Genomic DNA, 21,722 nt, shown 5'->3' on the forward strand with positions numbered 1-21,722 from the left:
AGAACTCTGCTAATTGTCCTTTGAAAAGTGTTTCTGAATATAGTGCCATGTGTTGTGGGTGTGTGTAGCTATTTCAGAAATAGATGAAATGTGAAGTTTCTAAATTAGATTAGAAGTAAAGGACAGATCGAGAATACTTAATGTGGAAGAGCGGGGACATTTGAGTATCAGTGAAGAAGAGGGGATAGTTGTCTGGAAGATTGAGTCAAATTGATAGAAGAAGGAATTGAGTTTTTGAGGCATTGGACACTACGTTTTCTTTACCACAATCAGAACTCTTAGATACATCAGAAATCATGTGTTCAGTAGCATCCCTGCATGACCTGTTGATAGATGGAAGAATTGAGTTTTTGAGGCATTGGGCACTATGAAGTTTTCTTAACCACAATCAGAACTCTTAGATACATCAGAAATCATGCGTTCAGTAGCATCGCTGCGTGACCTGTTGACTTCCTGAAATGTTGGTGGTCTCTGAAAAGATGTAGAAAGGTTTAAAGTGGTGTTATTAGTGTAGGAGACATAACAGATCTCTACATCTGCATATCTACTCTAAATCTTGCACATATGAAAAGGTTCACATCTGTTTCCTTTTCACAGTGCAAATGATAATAGCTACTACACATCATGCACTCCACCAATCTATTACCATCATGCTTTGGCAGTCTACACTTACTACACAAGAAAATTTCATAAAAAATACTACTACTCTCACTCTGGAAAGGAACTAATTCCACAGGAAAAGGTGTCATTTGACCAGCCATAAAACAACTTGCCAGGTGGGTTCTCATTTCATCTTGAATAAAATTTTGAGTTTCTGGAGATAAACCAAAGCAAAGACTAGTGGCACAAGCAATAGCAAAGAGGCCACAATCATCAGATCCTCTCTGTTGTTTAATGTTTGCATATTCTACTCTAATTGAGGAAGTCTGGCAATTTAACAATGTAGCCACCTGGCAACTAAACTGGTCAGAGGCTTCCAGTGTACTGCTTATTTTACTGTCATAAATTTTTATAGTGTTGCCATTGCAACGAACATTACTTATTGTTATCCAATGACAATTCCGCACATTCAGGATCTGAGCAAAGAAAGTCTTTGGAATTTTAATATGTGAAAGGTTGTTACTTGTAAAAACAACACTAGACTGAAAACCTGACACAGACTTAAAAGTACTACCCAGTAAATACTGGGCATGATCTATTGCTACATCACTTAGCCATCTTCCTGGTTCCAATATATCCACTGCTACAAGGCAGGGATCATTGGTGGCAGGTGCCAGGAAGGTCTCCTTCTTCGGCTGTTCCTCTTGATCAGTCTCCATTCTTGGCTGCTTCATTATTTCCTCATCATTGCTCAACCTAAAAATGAAAATGATTTATGCTATTTACACCATTAATTGTTTAAAACAAAAAATTGAAATTAATAAAAACTTTTGAATTCGTAATTTCTTTCCATGATAATATGAAAATGTATTTTTGAAACAGATGATATATTATCTTATAATCCAGTGTCTACTGTTTTTGTTAAAAATATCATGATGTAGGTGCATGCATGCATACATACACACACACCTATACAATGACTGTCTTCTCTAAGATGAGGGGATGAGGCGATATCATAAAGAAATGTTTGGTAGGGGACAAACACAGTGATACAAACCTTGAATCATTGAGTCTCTTCAGATATGGCTTTAGTTGACCATAGGGAACCCGAAATGAATTTTTTTTTGCCCGTCAGTTCAGATTCCAGGGTTACTCGCCTGGATGAATCTATGTCCAGAGCTCTGAAAAACAAAAATAATATTAATAAATAAATAAATAAATAAATAATAAAAAAATAAATAAATGAAATAAAAATTGAATATATAAATAAATATGTAAATAATAAATAAATATTCAGGTAAATAATGAACGAATAAATAAATAAATAAATAAATACATAATAATAAATAAGTTTGTCTATATACCACAGCTGCTTCCCTAAAATGTAGGTACGCAAGACAAGACACATGACTCCACCTTCAAACCAAGTAAAGTAATAACATTTTCATGCAGCAATGATCACTCCTTATTCACTCTTGTTACACATAATTACTTTACTCTGTTCCAGGGAAGTCCTTTTCCCTTAAGCACCTCCTTCATAACTAAGCCTCCCAAGTGCACTTCTTGACCTTACTCTTACCTATCTTTAGCTTCCTTCTCCCAAACACTCTCCAAAACTCCTCCTACAAGCTTTACCAGCTGCTTCTCTGAATCTACCACCAATGCATCATCATCAGCAAACTGCAATTGATTCACACTCCATCCTTTTACACACCACACCATCCATATACATGTTGAATAACCACGGGATAAAACAACTGATGCAGCCACATCACTCGTACTGTTTCCAAGCGATACGCATGCCATGCTATTCACCACTTCCACCTACACCACCATCACTGTGCTACCCTGCATTTCGTTTGATGCAACTAAATGGGACAGAGTGAGGGAAGTTGAGCCCTTTCCTCTGTACTTTTAGCTTCCAGGTATTGGAGGCAACAAAAGGTACAATGAAGGTCCCCTCTTCTGTATAACTGCCCAGAGAACAGAGGAGACAGGAGTATTTCAACTCCCTCTAAAAGTCTCAAAGTTGTGCCTTCTTTGGCCTACCTACTTTTACAGTGGAATATCATAGATAAATGTTAGTGACATAAATCTAGTAGCCTACTCACTTGTATGGACCATTCCATTTTGGTTAAATTTTTCTTCCCTTACGGGTTTCATTTCTAATGTTCCTTTTCAGCACTGACATCCCAGTTTCGATGTTGAAAGCACGGACTCCCTTCTTCATTCTGTTGTCATATTCCTTCTTCTGCCTTTCTTGAGCAGCTGTTTATTTTTTTCTCTTTACGCTTGTTACGGCCCGCCCGTAACATACATTACTACTTTCCTTCTCTTCGCTTTAAGAGAATCTCCTCAAGATTCTTTAGGTTACTCCCCTTTTGAATTACTCTATGGTAGACAGATCAGGGGGCCTCTCAAAATATTAAAGGATCTATGGTTCACTCAAAATACTCCTTCAAGCCCCAGTGTGTTTGTCTACATCAGTAACCTTAAGAATAAAATCAGTGAAGTCAGATCTTTTGTTAAATCAAACTTCCTCAAATTTCAAACTAAAATGAGAAGTTTCAAACCAGGATACAAGGTTTTACTTTTTCTCCCCACTCCAGGCAATGCTCTTCACAGTAAGTTCATGGGACCTTATGTTGTGGCTCAAAATATAAGTCCATTAAATTATGTGGTCCACACTCCTGACCGTCGTAAGGATTCCCAACTAGTTCATATTACCACTCCAGAGAACCAGAGGACGACTTGTCTCGCACTGTACCTGTATGTCTGGTAGGGAAGGAATCTGGTCCTGTGCCCCCCGAGGAAGAGTCCAACATCGAATTTCTCTTCTCGTCACCTAAAGGACGCCCCTCAAACAGTCAAATCATGTCCAACCTTGATGAGGTGTTTCTTTCCTTAACACCTTCACAACAGTCTGATCTTAAAAAGTTATTGCTAGACTTTTCAGAAATCACAGGTGACCTTCCAGGAGTTTGTAATACTATCCAACATGACATAACATTAACATCTAATGACATCAAGCCTATAAGACAACCAGCCTATCGCATTTCACCCATTAAAAGAGACTAGATGAAAAAAGAGGTAGACTATCTGCTCTGTCATCACCTTGCAGAACCTAGTATATCTCCTGGGCTTCTCCTGCCTGTTAACATCTAAGCCAGATGGTAGTAGTCGATTTTGCACCGACTACAGAAAATTAAATAAAGTGACGGTGCCAGACTCCTACCCATTGCCCTTGATAGAAGACCTTATAGATAGTATAGGAGTAGCCAAATTTGTTACCACTAACCAGGATTAATAACAACATAAGAACATAAGAAAAGAGGGAAGCTGCAAGAGGCTGCTAGGCCTATACAAGGCAGTCCCTGTGTGCTGAAGCTATCTAATTCCATCTATCTTCCCCATCCATGAACTTATCCAACCTTCTTTCAAAGCTCCCTATTGACTCAGCCCTGACTACATGACCAATGGGACCGTTCCACTCATCAACCACTGTTTGAAAACCAGTTTCTTTGCATATATTTCCTAAACCTGAATTTTTCAAGTTTAAACCCATTATTTCTGGTTCTGTCCTTGCTACTGACATTCATGTCCCCTTTGTTAAAACCCTTATACCACTTAAATACTACATCTATCAGGTGTCCTAGCCTATGTCTCTCTAAGGAATGAAGGTTGAGTTTTTTCAGTCTTTCTTCATAGGGAATATCCCTCATTCCCTCTATCATTTTAGTCATCCTCCTTTGCACTGACTGCAACAGAGCTATATCCTTCCTAAAATGTGGGGACCAGAATTGTACTGCATAGTCAAGATGTGGCCTGACCAGCGCCAAGTACAATTTTAGTATTACTTCAGAACTCCTGCTTTTAATACTTCAAAAAATGAAACCCAATACGTACTCTATTCGCCTCATTCCTGGCCTCAATGCATTGCTTCCTTATACCGAGATCTGAGATAACTATAACTCCTAAATCTTCTTCATACTTCAAACCTCCTAGTACCACGTCATTTTTCATGTATCCATTGCCTGGATTATCTTTATCTACGCTCAGTAGCCTGCACTGCATCTGCCATAGATTATTTACCTATCCCATTTCTAGGTGAAGTTTCCAAGAAATTAGAAAGGGGTCTTTATGAAAAACTTACACAATTTCAGCGATAAACATTTCTAATTTCTTGGAAACTTCACCTAGAAATGGGATAAGTAAATAATCTATGTATAGGTAGTTTTTTTTTTCTTTTTTTTTTTTTTTTTTCCGTTTTAAGGACACTCTGCCAACTGCCTTATGCTCGTCGGCTGTTTATTGTTTTACTTGTCCCAGTTGCCAGGCTGGGTATGTGGGTAGCACCTTGCGCTCACTTATATACCGAGTCAGTGAGCTTTTAGGTCAGTCTGCCAGAAGAGGGCGCCCGCTACACAACGCCCCGTTTTCCGCGATACGGGACCACTGCCTCTCTTTGTAAGGTTCAACCCAATCTCAATCATTTTTGTATCCTTGCCACCTGTAATAGAAACAATTTAAGCCATCCCTCAACAATACTCTCTCAGCATACCCACTTGATATTGTGTAAATGTTTACCTTCGTATTTTTCTTAGTATTTTAACTTTGTTCTTTTGATCTTATAATTTTATCGTTTTCTATACCACTGAAGATGACATGAGAAAAGTGTCGAAACGTTTGGCTTATTAAAGATGTTGCTCATAGCTAGCTGCCTTTGTGATTAGTTTCCTGCTGAAAATACGGTTTCCTAGAAAACAACCTGTTGCGGATATTCACCCTTGCAAAATATACTAATTTTGAGAGCTATATATTATATTTGCGCATTATTGTCAACATTACCTGTTTGTGCAATTCTTCACGCTTTATTTCTTGCTCTTGGACATCCCTTGAAATGTCCTCAGGAGTGGGCAGGGTGACAAGATTTTCAAAAGGCTGTAATATCAAATGACAATCAGAATACTGAAAATGAAAATGAAATCAAAGGTAAAATATCTAGGGGTAAAACATTAAACTGCATCCTGTTAGGCTATATCATTGAATTATAATTTCATCTTACTTCAACAATGTATGTTTTACTTACACAACTTTCATCATCTAGCTTATCATAGTTGTATTCAGAATCATCCTGAAAATTTTGAGAAAAAAAAAAAAAAAAAAAAAAATCACAATTAGAAGTCAAACCAAAATAATATGAAAAAGAAAAAGAAAAATATATGAAAATGTCTTTCTATTCAATAGCAATTATAGATTGAGTCTCATTTTGTGGGAATGAAACCAATAACACACCTTCCACAGTTGCTTACCATAAGGTTCCTATACTACCTCTTACAACACCATCTTTTTCGACAAATTTAACAATTCATGAGAGAAAATTAACATTTATTTTGGTATGTATATGTACCGAAGCATAACCCCATAACTTTAGCGGAGTTTGTCCCTCTGTGGTGTGGTGTGTTCAGTCTGTTTCTGCGGTAGTTATACAGAGGAGGCTACTAAATAAATAATAAAAATTGTGAAAACACAAAATTTCAATATATTTTGTTCCAATGTGTTATTCACAACCAAATGGTGCTACCGTACTTTATTTATTTTCAGAAAACTCTTTTTTTCATCCTACTGAATTTTTTTTGCCAAATTAATCATCAACTCAGCATCACGATGTACAATATGCTCTTCCTGTACCTCTCATATGACACTCCATCCCTCTTTAACAATCGTATATCAAATACTTTTCCTCACCTATTTACAGCCATCTCACCCTAATAATGCCAATTATAGTCAATCTAATATACGTATAGTCAATAGAGCAAATTTCTACATTCCTACACTCACTAAGACATTCCCTGCGAATGGCAGCTCAACGAACTCTCCCGCACTGTGATACAGATAAATTGGTGTCATGTCAGTGCTGGTCAAGCCAGCGAAGCAAGAAAACAGTGTTGTCAGGGAGGACACCCACATGAACTGGCAACCTGAAAGCGTTTTCCCACTGGTGGGTTGCATCGCATAACATGAAAAATCTATGAGTTCTCTGTGATACAACCCACCGGTGGACACACTTTATTTGTCGATTTTTCCTTTCATAAATTTGTTTCTATATTTTTGTCTCTTTGTTTTGAATATTTAGAAAATGAATGCTACACGGCTTTATGATCGACTTAGTTCAACAGAAGAGTGAGAAGATAAAAATAAGATAATAAAGATACTAGGGATATTATGAAAAGATCAATAAAAAGATTATTGAAGCTTATCTAGGAAAGCCCAATTGTGATATCTCAACTTGGATTATTTGTTATAGAAAAGTTGTTATTCTGAAGGAAAAATGCAAGATAATAAAGTTTTTTTTTTATGTATTAGAAAAAAAATATTTTTTAGTTACTTTTTTTTATAGTAGATATTTTTTTTACTTATTGTTTTGTTTCTCTACCTATGTTTATTTATGTATGCAATTCAAAAGGGTCACTAACAGCAGCTTTTTATTTGTTATTTGGCCAAATAATATCAGGAAAATATAAAAATCAATAAGAAATAATTTCAGCTTTTCAAGGAAAGTCCAATTGTGATACCTGTTTTAATTATTTCTTATAGAAAAGCTTGATGTTCTTCTGAAGGAAAAACGTTTTTTTTACATGTGTTAGAAAGAAAGTATAGAAAGAAGAAAACTATTTTTCAAAAAATGTTTACATAAAAAAATGAGATAGGTTTCATATTATTTATGATGGATGGATTTTAATTTTAGGCGCCGCAACATCAACGGTCATATGGCACCGCTACGATATTTTACTTCATACAATGTAGTTTATAAAAACTAAAAGAAATTTAAAAATGATAAAATCTAAGGTAACAAAAAATACTAAAACTACAATAAAATTCAATAAAACATTAAAAATACATATAATAAACTAAAATAAAATGCATAAAATAGCTAAAACAAGTGAAAACAATAAAATTAATGGTAATTAAAAACAAAAAGCTACAATAATATACATAAAACATTAAAATACATATTAAAATTATATAAAAATCACAGCTTTGGGAAAAGACCAGCTTCTCCCAAAAATCTAAAAACGTCATGGCCTTGGGCCAGACACTTTGGTCCAAAGACCTTTGAGATATAATAGACACCGCTATCTCTACCGCGACAGCGGTAGAGGTAGCGGTGTCGTAACTCTATCAAACTAGGGCACTCTACCAATAGGTGCCGCATGGTAAGCGGCACCAGGCAGTCATCACAGTAAGGTTGAGGGTCCCTGGTCAACAGGTACCTCTGTGTAAGGTACGTGTGACCTATAGGCAGTCGCGCCAATAAAGTCTGTAAACGTCGATCTCGAACATGGGTGTATGTCCAGTGAGGGATAGAGGAAATAGTGATCTCTCCCATTTTCGTGGTTGCGACCCCCGTTAGCCATCTCCTCTGCCAGATTGCTGCAACTGCCTCACGAATTAGAGGAAAGACATCTCGAAACGGAACAGACGCAGGAGATGGAGCGCGACTTGCTGCCTCTTTAGCGAGGCGATCTGCGTGTTCATTCCCTGGAACACCAACGTGACCAGGAACCCAACAGAACCAAACACGATACCCTCGTTGTGTAAGAAGGTATAGCCACTCCAGGGCTGATAAAACCAAAGGGTTAAAGGATATAGTGCAAGAGAGAGAAGTAAGAGCACTGCGACAGTCACTAAAAATTGTAAAAGACGAAACCGGTAGAGTAAAAATTATTTGTAAAGCTAGGACTATGGCAGACAGCTCCGCAGTAAAAACGGACGCCACTGAAGGAAGGCTGCCAGACCGATAAAAAGAGGGGAAAACCACACTAAATCCAACGCCTGAGTCGGATTTGGAGCCATCAGTAAAAACAGGGATATCATCAGAATGCATAAAAAAGTGTTCTAAAAACCGTGTGTGGGACAGAGCTGGCAAAAAATCCTTCTTGCCATCCATGGCACGGCATAATGATATAACAGGAAGCTGCCAATAACCAACTCGCGGGAGACGGAAAGAGTACACAGGAGTGGGGTCGATAGATAACTCTGCCATGAGATTTGCAACACGTAGGCCAAAAGGTTTAGGGAGACTCGGTCGAGTGACATACGCCTGCGAGCGCGAGTCCCGCAACATTGACACACAGGGGACAAAATCAGGCAGACGGTGGGTGCGAAACCAACACTGGAGCATCGAAGACTGGCGCCGGAGGTCGAGCGGCCAGAAACCAGCATCCACTAGAAGGCTAGGTATTGGAGATGTCCGAAATGCACCCGTAGCCAAGCGGACCCCAGCATGATGCACGGGGTCAAGCGAGCGTAGTCGTGCATCTGTTGCGGATGAGTAGATCTCACAGCCGTATTCCAGCTTCGGAAGTATGAGTGTACGGTGAAGCAACAGCAACGTGTCCCTGTCCGCACCCCAAGAGGTATGACTTAAAACCCGAAGAAGGGATAGTGCCTGCCGACAAGACGCCTTAAGAGAGCGAAAATGGGGAACCCAGGTGAGACGGTTGTCAAATAAAAGGCCAAGATATCAAGTCGCCTCCACGCATGAGAGGCGTCTATTGGCGAGGTATAAATCCGGGTCTGGATGGACACCACGGTTGCGACAAAAATGCATGGCTACGGTCTTCGAGGTGGAGAATCGAAAACCGTTCATGTTGGCCCAACTGGACACCCTATTGATCGCCAGTTGGAGCTTGCGCTCAATCAGTGACATCCTAGAAGCAGCAAAAGAGATGCACAAGTCGTCCACATATAAATAACTGTGAATGCCATCCGGTAGAGTATTTATAACACCATTTATTGCAACTGCGAATAGCGTAACACTAAGAATACTTCCCTGTGGGACACCGTCATTTAAAGCTGTAGGATCGGAGAGAACACTCCCAACTCGAACCCGTAAAAAACGGCTGGATAAAAATAGGAAGGTGGCCCCGAAGGCCAAAATTAAACAAAGACTGTAAAATGCCATGACACCAAGTCGTGTCGTAGGCCTTCTCCAGGTCAAAAAAGACTGTTACTTGATAGTGGTGATTAGCGAATGCCTCATAAATGGAAGACTCTAGGGATAAAACAGCATCAGTAGTAGACCTCATCTTTCGGAAGCCGTACTGTACCGGTGACAAGTACTTCCCCATCTCCAAATACCACATGAGTTTTATATTTACCATCTTTTCTAACACTTTGCAAATACAGGACGTTACAGATATAGGACGGTAGTTCGTAGCCTGGAGATTATCTTTCCCAGGCTTCGGAAATGGGAGAACCACTGCCACAGCCCAAGAAGATGGAAAGTCACCGGTATGCCAAATCATATTATAAAGATTTAAAAGAAAGTTAAAAGCAGTGTCAGACATGTGGCGCAAGAACGCATAAGGTATATCATCTGGCCCAGGAGAAGAGTCGTGACACTGGGACAAAGCGGTCCGCAACTCGGAAGCAGAGAAAGGGACATTATAAGACTCCCCTCCAGCGGAAGAAAAGTTTATGCCGAGAGATTCCATTCTCTGGCGGTGATGTGCGCCCGGAGCTGCAGGATGCCTCTGGGAAACACTGACAAAGTGCTCCGCGAAGAGGTTAGCGACATTCCTAGGGTCTGCCACCGTTCGCCCAGCAGACAACAAAATAGGTGGGGAAGGAGCAGAATACTTCCCAGCAATTCGGCAGACTTTGTTGAAGACATCCGTTAGAGGGGTGCGGACGTTTATGGAAGAGATATAGGCTTTCCACGAGGCTGTTTGTGCCTCTTTCAAAATGCGGCGGGCCCGAGCTCGGCATCGCCGAAAAGCTTCCAGGCACTGTGGGTCCCCACGATGTCGCCGGAGACGACAGAAAGCTGACCGTTTCTCTTTAACCGCTGCAGTGCATGCTGCGTTCCACCAAGGAACGGGACGCTTAGTAAAGCGACCTGACGTCCTAGGGATTGTCTGAAGGGCTAAAGAAATAAAAAAAATCTGTAAAATAATCAACAGCCTCAGCACAAGTAGAAAAGTCAGTCAGTGGACGAATAAAAGAGCTAAGGTCTGTGAATCGACGCCAATCTGCCTTGTCTAAAACCCGGCGTGGTGGCCGGGACTGTGGCTCAGATTTCACAGATTGCAATAAAATCGGAAAGTGGTCACTACCGTGTAAATCCGGTAGGACTCGCCAATTAAAATCAAGGAAAGAATTAGATGTACAAAGAGAAAGATCGATAGCTGTAAAAGTCCCAGTAGGAGTGTGGAAATGTGTAACATCCCCAGAATTGAAAATCTCCAATCCCTCATCCTCAATAAAAGAACCGATTAAAACCCCACGAGGATTACTAGCACCTTCATCCCACAATGGGTGACGGCCGTTAAAATCTCCCAACAAAAGAAAAGGCGGAGTCAGCTGACGCACCAGGCCGTCAAGCTCACCCCTGGAGACAGGAAGCCGAGGAGGTAGATATAAACTGCAGATGGTGTACAGTCGTCCCATAAAGACCTTAACAGCAACCACCTGAAGGGGAGAGTTAAGTTGTACCGGGATAACAGGTATATCCTGATGGATTAGAATAGCTGTTCCACCGTGGTGGCCCTGGTCAGGGAAAGGAGTGTTAAAAAAACCACGATAGCCAGGAGGACTAGAATAAGTACAATCACCTATCATAGTCTCTTGTAGAACTACACAGGCTGGAGAGAACTCCGACAGCAAAGCTCGGAGTTTCCCCCACGAGGCGCGAAGGCCTCTACAGTTCCATTGTAGAAGCTTGAAGACGACTATTTGGGTGCAGTGGACGAGCGAGCCTTTTGAGGCTGCCCGTGACTGGCCTGACTAGAAATAATCAAACGACGAGAAGACACCGGGAATTGAGGTGTGCCGGGTCGTTGGACCTCAGCCTTTCGGCTTATCGGTGGGTGATGCGAACTATCATCACTTTTACTGGTCCTCCGAGGACGAGGATCAGGCAGGACTGCACTTTCCGATACAGTTGGTCCACGAGGGACGGCTATGACAATACCATCGGACGTCTCCATGCTCAGACCGTCCTCATCATAAGAAGCCCGATCTGAGATGGAGGGCGTCACAGAAGGCTGGACAGAAACTACTGGAGCTACCCTAGCAGAGCGGTCCCTGGAGGACTCACGATTATAAGCACCGGGAGAAAACTTAGACTGCTTATGCTGAGCTAAAACTAACGACTCCGCAGAGCCGCGGTGCCGCTTAGTTAGACCCTTGAAAGGGTTAGGAGATACAGGTGGTAAATGGACATCTACTACATGGGTAACTTTGTTCAAGTCCGTATTTTTCTCGTCACTTCTAAGAGATGATGGCAAACCTGTTAGCCAGATAAACAGTACCACCCGCCCCAACAGAGCGAGAGGTAGCAGGAGGAGTCGTCTTCGGACCGGCAGACTCAGCCGAAGAGCGAGCGGCCAATGAAGCATAGGATGTCGCACCAGTACCATCTTTCTGGCGGTACAGGAGTTCACGGCGGGCGCTACCGAGGCTGATAAACTGACTATTGGCAAGCTGTAGAATGTCCTGCTCCAGGCGATACCTAGGGCATTGCCTGGAACGTACCTGGTGAGCATCACGACAATGAAAACAATAAGCTGCACCATTGCAATGCTCCTCTGAATGCGAGTCGAGTGCAGAGCAATTACCACATCGGGAAGCTTCCTTACACGAGCTTTTCCCGTGACCGTACCCATAGCATGAGAAGCACTGAAGAGGGCGAGAAACAAAGTGCCTCACCCGAAGGTTGATAGGACCGATATTAACACGGTCAGGAAGGGTGGACCCAAAAAAAGTGAGAAGGACCATGTTGGAGGAGTTCCTCATCTTAGTCACCTTTTGTACTGAGCTAGGGCACATTGCTAGTATTTCCTCTTCTGGGAATTCATAGAGGTCTTGGCTATAAACACAACCTTTGCTATAGTTAAAGGTGGGATGAGCCTTAACAGTCTCAAACATGCTGTCAGAAGGGCATGGGAGATGTTGCAACATCCTAGCTTGCGTAAGATCTTTTGCTCGCACAAGCACCCCCTTCCCATACTTTTCAGATTCCCCTCAGGAATCGTGCCGATTTCTTTGGATAGGTACCGGGAGGCATGGATGAAATTCCCACGCCCATTTCTATAGTACGCCACAAACCAACGTGGAGGTGGGATCTGGCGGACTGCTGGAACTGAATTCTCTAAATAGTTTTCAAAAACATTTGGGATGTAATCCATGTCACTGTCTGAAATATTACGTGACTGGAGAAATTCAGTTTTAAAGCCATGGCCGGCGAGGGGCAGAGATGCTACATGTTCATAAGCTAAACGAGCTTCATCACATGACATAAACGTTACATAGCATCGGTTAGAAGGAAAGTCCTTATCATAAACCAGTCGAATGCGAACAACCGTACCATACGCCTTGAGAAGTGAGTGCAAGGCATGATAGGAAAATGATGGATTAACATTTACCATTACAAGAGAATCATATGCAGCAGAAATGCATCCCTCAAAAGAACTTCCAGAACAAGAGACTGCTGTGGGAGGCCCTTGTGGAGGGGAATCCTCCTCCTTACTCAGACCTGAAGATGACGTCTCGTGGGCCAGGTCAGCCACCTCACGAGAACCTGAATGTTTTTGTGTTTTCCCATAAAAACAGCTACACAAAAATTGGCTCCAGGGCAAGGAAACCACCTACTGGGACTACAATGGGAGGAAGCGCTGGCTGCCGTGGACGGGTACCTCGTCCCCATGCGGACCAGTCGTTTTAAAAAAAGGCCCCACATGATACGAATGTTTGTCCACGACAGAGCTGAGACCCCCCTCCCAAAGCATCCCAGCCTGGACACCCAACCATCCAGCACAGGACAGCCCCTATTGGGCGATCCCTCCAGCGAGTGGCTCCGCTGGTCCACTGGCATAGTAGTAGTAGTAGTAGTAGTAGTAGTAGTAGTAGTGGTGGTGGTGGTGGTGGTGGTGGTGGTGGTGGTGGTGGTAGTAGTAGTAGTAGTAGTAGTAGTAGTAGTAGTAGTAGTAACAACAACAATAATAATAATAATAATAATAATAATAATAATAATAATAATAATAATAATAATATAATAATATTAGTAATAATAGTAATAATAATAATTATAATAATAAAAAAAAAATAATAATAATAATAATAATAATAATAATAATCATAATGATAATAACAATAATAATAATAATAATAATAATAATAATAATAATAATAATAATAATAATAATAATCATGAAAATAAGAATAAAAATTATAATAAAAATTACCATTATTATTGTTAATAATAGTACTACTACTACTACTACTACTACTACTACTACTAGTAGTAGTAGGAGTTGTAATTGTGGTAATATTAGAAGGTGTACTATATGAACGTGAGGTGAGGCGACCCACCTGCAGGGTGAGGGCGTGGGGGGGCGGGGGCGTGGCCTGCAGGGAGTGGAGGTGCAGGCGGCCGTGTTCCAGGCTGATTCTGGCGTGCCGAGTTTGTCCCTCCACATCCTGGACGGCCAAGACACGGCCGGCCTCCACCAGGCCCCTGGCACGCTGCGTCAGCCTCAGCAGCTCCTCCGCCTGCAGGGAGACAAAAAGTTGCAGCAGCAGCAGCAGCAGCAGTAGTAGTAGTAGTAGTAGTAGTAGTAGTAGTAGTAGTAGTAGTAGTAGTAGTATAGCACGGTTCAGTAGGTGGGTGGTACAATAGTAATCCTGAGTGAGGCAAGCGGCAAACAGTGGATAGTACATTCTCACTTTGTTTCTCTGACAGTGTTGATTAAGCCTAAGGTAAAGGCGGATTGACACGTGCCGATTTGCGACTGAAATTTTTGGTACGTACAATTTCCCTCCCATCCCTTCTAGCTGGAAAGTGTCACACGTAGCGCCTGGAAAGTATCGACTATTATAGTTGGCGCCTTGGCAAGAAGTTAATCTCAACGAACAGGTACCCGCCAAGATGTCTTCCTTCAGTGACGATGCTGAGGCGGGGTTGCTCTTCTTTGGCGTACCGGAAGAGTCAACAGAAGAAAAATTCCTGTGGATACGTCCCTGGCTAAGTAGAAGGAAAGAAAGGAGTGTCTCCCACACTCTGTATTAGCCTACATTTCTCATAAGCAAATTGTTAATCTCAAGAAGACTGTGCACAATTGAGATCAAATTAAATCCTGCCAAGTGTTCACTCCTCACCTCAACAACACCCTGCATTGAGGGAAACACTTCTTGGAGAGTGGCAGTTATTTCCACATTTTCAAAGCTTACCCCGTGACGTCACCACGTAAAGAAAGTCGCAAATCGACTAACAAGACTAATATGTTGATATTGTTTTGCGACTGCTTTCTCCAGTCGCTAGGCACAGATTTTGAGTCGGAATTCTACGAACGTAAAATTTCAGCAGCAAATTGGTACGTGTGCATCTATCTTAAGGCCGGAACTCCCAACCCCCCCCTCCCCATCCACTTACCCCACCCTCAACCCTCTATCTCTCTCTCTCTATCTCTCTCTATTGCTCAGAGTTCTCTGTTCTATATCACCATCAGAACGGTAATCATAAGAACCTCTTTCTGTCTTTCATGGTTACATCTGTCTTGAGAGGCATCCTCTCATTCTGTTTTGCCGAACATTAATGGTAATAATAATAATTATAATGATAAAGATGATGAGTATGATGAAAATGATAAAAATAATAATAATAATAATAATAATAATAATAATAATAATAATAATAATAATGATATTAATAATAATAATAATAATAATAATAATAATAATAATAATCAGGCGACTTTTTATAATAATAATAATAATTATCATTTTTTTATTATAACTCAACCCCATCTCTATCTCTCTCTCTCTCTCTCTCTCTCTCTCTCTCTCTCTCTCTCTCTGTTAACATTAATGGTAATAATAATAATTATAATGATAAAGATGATGAGTATGATGAAAATGATAAAAATAATAATAATAATAATAATAATAATAATAATAATAATAATAATGATAATGATATAATAATAATAATAATAATAATAATAATAATAATAATAATAATAATAATAATAATTATCATTTTTTTTTATTATAACAAAAACAATAGACATAATAGCAATAATGTAAACAAGGGAGAGAGAGAGAGAGAGAGAGAGAGAGAGAGAGAGAGAGAGAGAGAGAGAGAGAGAGAGAGAGAGAGAGAGAGAGAGAGAGAGAGAGAGAGAGAGAGAGAGAGAGAGAGAGAGAGAGAGAGAGAGAGAGCTCTGATTCTCGCTGGGCAGGATAGATCATAGCCACTCACCGTCAGACTCGGTTCCAGCAGGGCCGCCAGCCTGTCCGCGATAGAGGAGGCTGCGGCAGGTGACTCCGAGAGGCTGGAGTCACCTGCAGCAGCAACAGCAGCAGCAGCAGTAGAGCCTGCTGGCTCAATGGCCGTCTGTGTGGCCTGCAGGGTGGCGGCCTGCAGGGCTGAACGGGATGACTCTGCAACCTGAAAAACCCATGGCAATCTATGTTTTCAAGGTCGCCTTCTGGTCACCCAGACAGTTTTCCCCATTACGGAGCGAGCTCAGATCTCAAAGACCAATCTTCGGGTAGAACTGAGGCCACACTACACTCCACACACCGAGACAGCGAAGTCACAACCTTTTGAATTATATCTCGTACCAGCTTACAGCTAGGTGAATACTGAACAGGGCTACACATTAAAAAGATCGCATATTTGTCTCACCGCACTCGGGACTCGAACCCAGGTCTTTTCTGTTGTGAGCCGAGTGTGTGTGTGTGTGTGTGTGTTTCACTATTTGATCTGCTGCAGTCTCTGACGGAACGAGCTCAGAGCTCATTATTTCCGATCTTCGGATAGGCCTGAGACCAGGCACACACTACACACCGGGACAACAAGGTCACAACTCCTTGATTTACATCCCGTACCTACTCACTGCTAGGTGAACAGTGAACAGGGGCTACACGTGAAAGGAGACACACCCAAATATCTCCACTCGGCCGGGGAATCGAACCCCGGTCCTCTGGCTTGTGAAGCCAGCGTTCTAGCCACTGTGCTACCGGGCATATTGTTGATGTGTGTGTGTGTGTGTGTGTGTGTGTGTGTGTGTGTGTGTTTCACTGTTTAATCTGCTGCAGTCTCTGACGAGATAGCCAGACGTTACCCTACGGAACGAGCTCAGAACACATTATTTCCGATCTTCGGATAGGCCTGAGACCAGGCACACACCACACACCGGGGCAACAAGGTCACAACTCCTCGATTTACATCCCGTACCTACTCACTGCTAGGTGAACAGTGAACAGTGAACAGGGGCTACACGTGAAAGGAGACACACCCAAATATCTCCACCCGGCCGGGGAATTGAACCCCGGTCCTCTGGCTTGTGAAGCCAGCACTCTAACCACTGAGCTACCGTGTGTGTGTGTGTGTGTGTGTGTGTGTGTGTGTGTGTGTGTGTGTGTGTGTGTGTGTGTGTGTGTGTGTTAATGGTTGGAAGTTAATTACAGTTTGCAATGATTAATAGAATACAACAATGTAATGTAACAATGTAGTTCATCATTCTGAAAGTCAACAAGTGTTTGGTGAGTGACTGTTATCTGTCAACATTGTTCAGAGTCAATACAGTACGTGTGCTGGACTACAAACAATGTATTGTAATTGAACCGTGCACCACGTACTATGTAGTGCAGGACCTATCGGTTAAGCCTTAAGGCGTGCTCAACACACAAAGTCAGTCAGTAAGAAGAGAAGAGTGACTGAGGTGCAAGCACACCTAATGTGAGGACACACTCACCCTGGTGACGGTGGTGACCACGTGGACGTCAGGAAACACTGCCGCCCTCTCCTCCTCCTCCTCCTCCTCCTCCAGCAGATGGTCTGCATCCTCAATCACCTCGTAAGCTTCCTGTCGTGTTGATGGAGTGCGCAGCTCCTGCAGCATGGCGTGCAAAGCCTCCTCTCTCTGCCGCACCTTCTCCTGCCTGCCCTCCACGCGGGAGTCCTCGTGGCTTATCGCCTCCCGGGCACCCTTGCTCTGGTCCACCAGCGTCTGGAGGTCGTCCTCCAGCTGCTGCTGGCGGCCACACCACCCACCCAGGGTTGTCCGGTAGTCTGCCAGCTGGCTCTGCTCCTCCTGGCAGGAGCGGATGGCGGCCAGGACCTTTGCCTCTTGCTCCTGCAGCAGGGACCGTGTCCTTTTGCTGAGTCCCGCTGTGGCCCTTGGTGCAGGCTGTGTCACTGCTGCCGGAGCTGTCAGCTGCTTTTCTGGCTTGGGTGCCACACAGGCCAGTCCTGCACCTCTCATCTTCCTGATAAAGGCCTCTGTGATATAGGAGATAGGGAACTGGCCGGCCTCAGGCAGGGCGTGACTCACCCTGCACGTGGGGCACGTGACGGCACCCTGCTCCTTCAGTTCATTAATGCACGGCGTGCAAAGTGTATGCCCACACGGCAGGTTGCGTGGCCGCCTGTGGGTGTCGTCAAAGGTGTTGAGGCACACAGGGCAGTCCTCTACGTTGTCGTCCTGGAAGAAAGAGACAGCGGCGTGAGGGACACACTGTACACAACGCGACAGGCTGGCCACAGGACACAGCAGGACAGTGAGGGACACGCAGGTGTGGGAGTGTAACACTGCATGGGTGTGCACGATGGCTGCTGCAGGAGGAAGGAACACTGACTACCCGTGCCACTCCCCAACCCAACACTGACTGCCATGTCCACCCCAACACTCACCATAGCTCTGGCTGCTGCTGCTGCTGCTGCTGGTGATGAAGCTCTTCCTTCAGAGTGGCGGTGGAGGTGGTGCTGGCTGCCTTGGTGTAACAGTGACAGAGTGAGAGTGGCCACAGCGCGATTCAAACTCCGCCTCCTTGTTCCTGCCTGGGTGGAGATGCGATTCACGTCCCTCAAAAGTCAACCTGAGACAAAGTTACGGCAAGAAATAAGCACATGATAGATGTAATGGAAAATGAATCTTATAGCCCGCAGTTACTACACGCACTCTTCCACCTTCACTCCTTCGCAAACCGAAGCAAAACACAGCATATTATTTTGTATGGAGTGAAGCATCACATCCCTGTATTATGAAGAGTGAGGGACAGGAATGGCCAGCAGGAAGGCCACACAGACACAACTATGTTGTACAACACAGAACTCAGACCTGTGTGTGTGTGTGTGTGTGTGTGTGTGTGTGTGTGTGTGTGTGTGTAGAGCAGGAGGCATACGTGCCTGAGAGACGCGATGCATTGAGTGAGGGACAGGGAGAGAGAGGGAGTGAGGGAGGGCTGGAGGCAGTGATGTCACCGTTATTTTCCCTCAGCTTATGTGTACATCCATTTATCTGTTTCTCTCTTGTTTTGTGGTTGGGGGATTAAGTGTTATTTTTCTCTTTATTGTGATTATTTATTCTTTTTTTTTCATTGTGAATTTTCTTTAAGTTTTTCTTTTTTGTTGTGCATTGCAGTGTGAAATGATATGTTGTGTAATAGTGTTTCATGCTTTGTGTACATCTTCCCTCCCTCACCCTGGGCCCGGGGGTCAGCAGGAGTCTGTCTGTCAGGCTGGAACGATCAGTCCTGTTCTTGTCCTGCACGACACGCGCTGGTTGGACAAGATGGTCACTGGACACTAGACACTAGACACCAGCAGACTGCTCGCCACACGCCTGTCACATGTGTGTGTGTGTGTGTGTGTGTGTGTGTGTGTGTGTGTGTTAAAGGCCTGTACTGGTTATCAGGAGCGGGAACAGCCACCACCACCACCACCACCACCACCAGCCGTCACCCTCTCACTGCGAGCTCAGAGTTCGTTCATTATTACTGATCTTCGGGTGAGACTGTACGTGGCACACCTCACTACCACACACCACACCACCACCAACTACACACTCACCACTCACCACACACCAAACACTACCACACACCACCACAAACACTCACCACACACCACCACACCAGACCACTCACCACACACCACAAACCACATACTAGACAGCCCATCCCCGTGTTAAGTTTGTCACTGGTCACTGGTCAGTCAAAGCACAACTCTGTATATTTCAACTTATTACATGTACTACTATACTGTTCACACACACACACACACACGAGTTGATGAAATTATTATAACTACTACTACTACAACTACTACTACTACTACTACTACTACTACTACTACACACACTATACTACTACTACTACTACTACTAATTATAATAATAATAATAACAATAATGCTGTTACGTTATCAACAAGCTGCACTGTTTGAAATCCAGAAGCCATTTCAGAGTACACAGACTATACTACTACTACTACTACTACTACTACTACTACTACTACTACTACTACTACTACTACTACTACAACTATTACTACCACCACCATCATGAATACCATAAAAACTACTACTACCTCTTTTACTACTACTACTACTACTACTACTTCTACGACTAGTGCTACTACTACTACTACTACTACTACTACTACTACTACTACTACTACTACTACCACTACCACCACTACAACTATTACCACTATTACTACTACTGCTATTACTAATGCCATCATAAATACCACCACTATTACTACTACTAATACGACTATTACTACTACTACTGCTAATACTATTACTACTACTGCTACTACAACTACTACCACTACAACTACTACAATTTCTGCTAATACTTTTACTAAAATGGTAATAATGATAACAATAATATTAACAATACTAATAATCACAATAATAATAATAATAATAATAATAATAATAATAATAATAATAATAATAATAATAATAATAATAATAATAATAACAACAATAATAATAATACTTCATAATTATTGTTGCATATATCTAAAGACATCGATCTATTCCTTCTTTTAATAGTTTCCCCTTCAAAATTGTATGTCCCCTGTATCGGGACTTGAAGGGGACACTAAACTGAACTATTTAATTTCACTCCTTCAATGTCAGACTATGTTACCAAACGACTATTTTAACTATGAAGGAAGAGAGGTAGGATACTCAAAATTGGAGGGAAGGTGGAGGAAAGTCGGTAGAGGTGGAGGGAAGTGGAGATAAATTGTGGAGGGAGATATGGAGGAAACAAACACATGTCAATCCCTATAAACTACAACTACTACTACCACTACTACTACTACTACTACTACTATCACTCTCTTCTACCTCTCTCGTTCTCCCAATATTCTTACTTCTATTCCTTCAAATTATTCTTCATTACTTTCTACTACATCTTTGCATTATAACACCTCTTCTTCATCAACAGAACACAAGAGAAGAGAATCAAACATACCAAACACCTTTCTACTACTATTTCTTTACTTCCAAACCTTTCTACTTTTCTATTTTCCCCAACACCCTTATTTATACACCTTTAATAAACTCTTCATTACCTTCTACTACATCCTTGCATTATACCACCCTCCTCTTTAACAAAATACAAACTAAAATTAACAAAAAACAAATCACGTCAAACTGTCTACAACGCCTGCCTACTACAACTACATTCACCCTCTCGCACCTTCCTCTCCTTCCCAACCTCCTCATTTCTACACCTCTAGTCAACTCAAGCCAGGGCGGTGAAGGAAGGCACTCACCACTCAGGGCTCGTCAGTACTTCCTTGCCATCGAAGCTGAATATTCTCGGTTTCTGCATGAAGCGACCGCCATCACCTGAGAATATCCCGCGCCAGGTGTTGAAGAGAACCTCCCCCTGTGCAGGTAAACAAAGGTACGCACAGGTAAGTGTAGTTAGAAGTGGTTATGGTAGTAAATACAGTGAAATCTAGGTAAATGAAGGTGAGTGTAGGTAAATGTAGGTATGCACAGGTAAGGCAGGATGAAAATTAGGTAAAACAGAAGTACATATAGGTAGAAATAGGTAAAACAGTAAACACATATATAGGTAATATAGGTAAAACGTAGGTAAAATAGGTTAATACAGGTAAATAGAGGTAAATAGAGGCAAAACATAGGTAAATACAGGTGTAAATAGGTAAAATACAAGTGAATATAAGCAAATACACTCACCAACACCGAAACGTATCTTTCTTGCGAATAATAAATAATAAATGATAAACAAAAGTGAAGATAATACATAAGGCTCCTCCTCCTCCTCCTCCTCCTCCTCCTCCTC

The 21,722-nt window shown here is 42.3% G+C and overlaps 1 protein-coding gene across 1 annotated transcript in view; it reads right to left on the minus strand.

The window, feature by feature from the left end:
• LOC123508012 (E3 ubiquitin-protein ligase TRIM32-like) overlaps positions 1-19,269 on the minus strand; it is a 128,768-nt gene extending 109,499 nt beyond the window's left edge. The window contains exons 1-5 of the mRNA XM_045261370.1: positions 19,095-19,269; positions 18,305-18,489; positions 17,367-18,095; positions 15,866-16,054; positions 13,978-14,157 (exon numbers count right to left, since the gene is read on the minus strand). Of these exons, the coding sequence (XP_045117305.1) occupies positions 13,978-14,157; positions 15,866-16,054; positions 17,367-18,095; positions 18,305-18,307 (1,101 nt within the window). The 5' untranslated portion in view covers positions 18,308-18,489; positions 19,095-19,269. The remainder of the gene's footprint in view (positions 1-13,977; positions 14,158-15,865; positions 16,055-17,366; positions 18,096-18,304; positions 18,490-19,094) is intronic.
• Positions 19,270-21,722: the final 2,453 nt, after the last annotated feature.

The sequence above is a fragment of the Portunus trituberculatus genome, chromosome 3 (assembly GCF_017591435.1).
Source record: "Portunus trituberculatus isolate SZX2019 chromosome 3, ASM1759143v1, whole genome shotgun sequence".
Classification (NCBI taxonomy): domain Eukaryota; kingdom Metazoa; phylum Arthropoda; class Malacostraca; order Decapoda; family Portunidae; genus Portunus; species Portunus trituberculatus.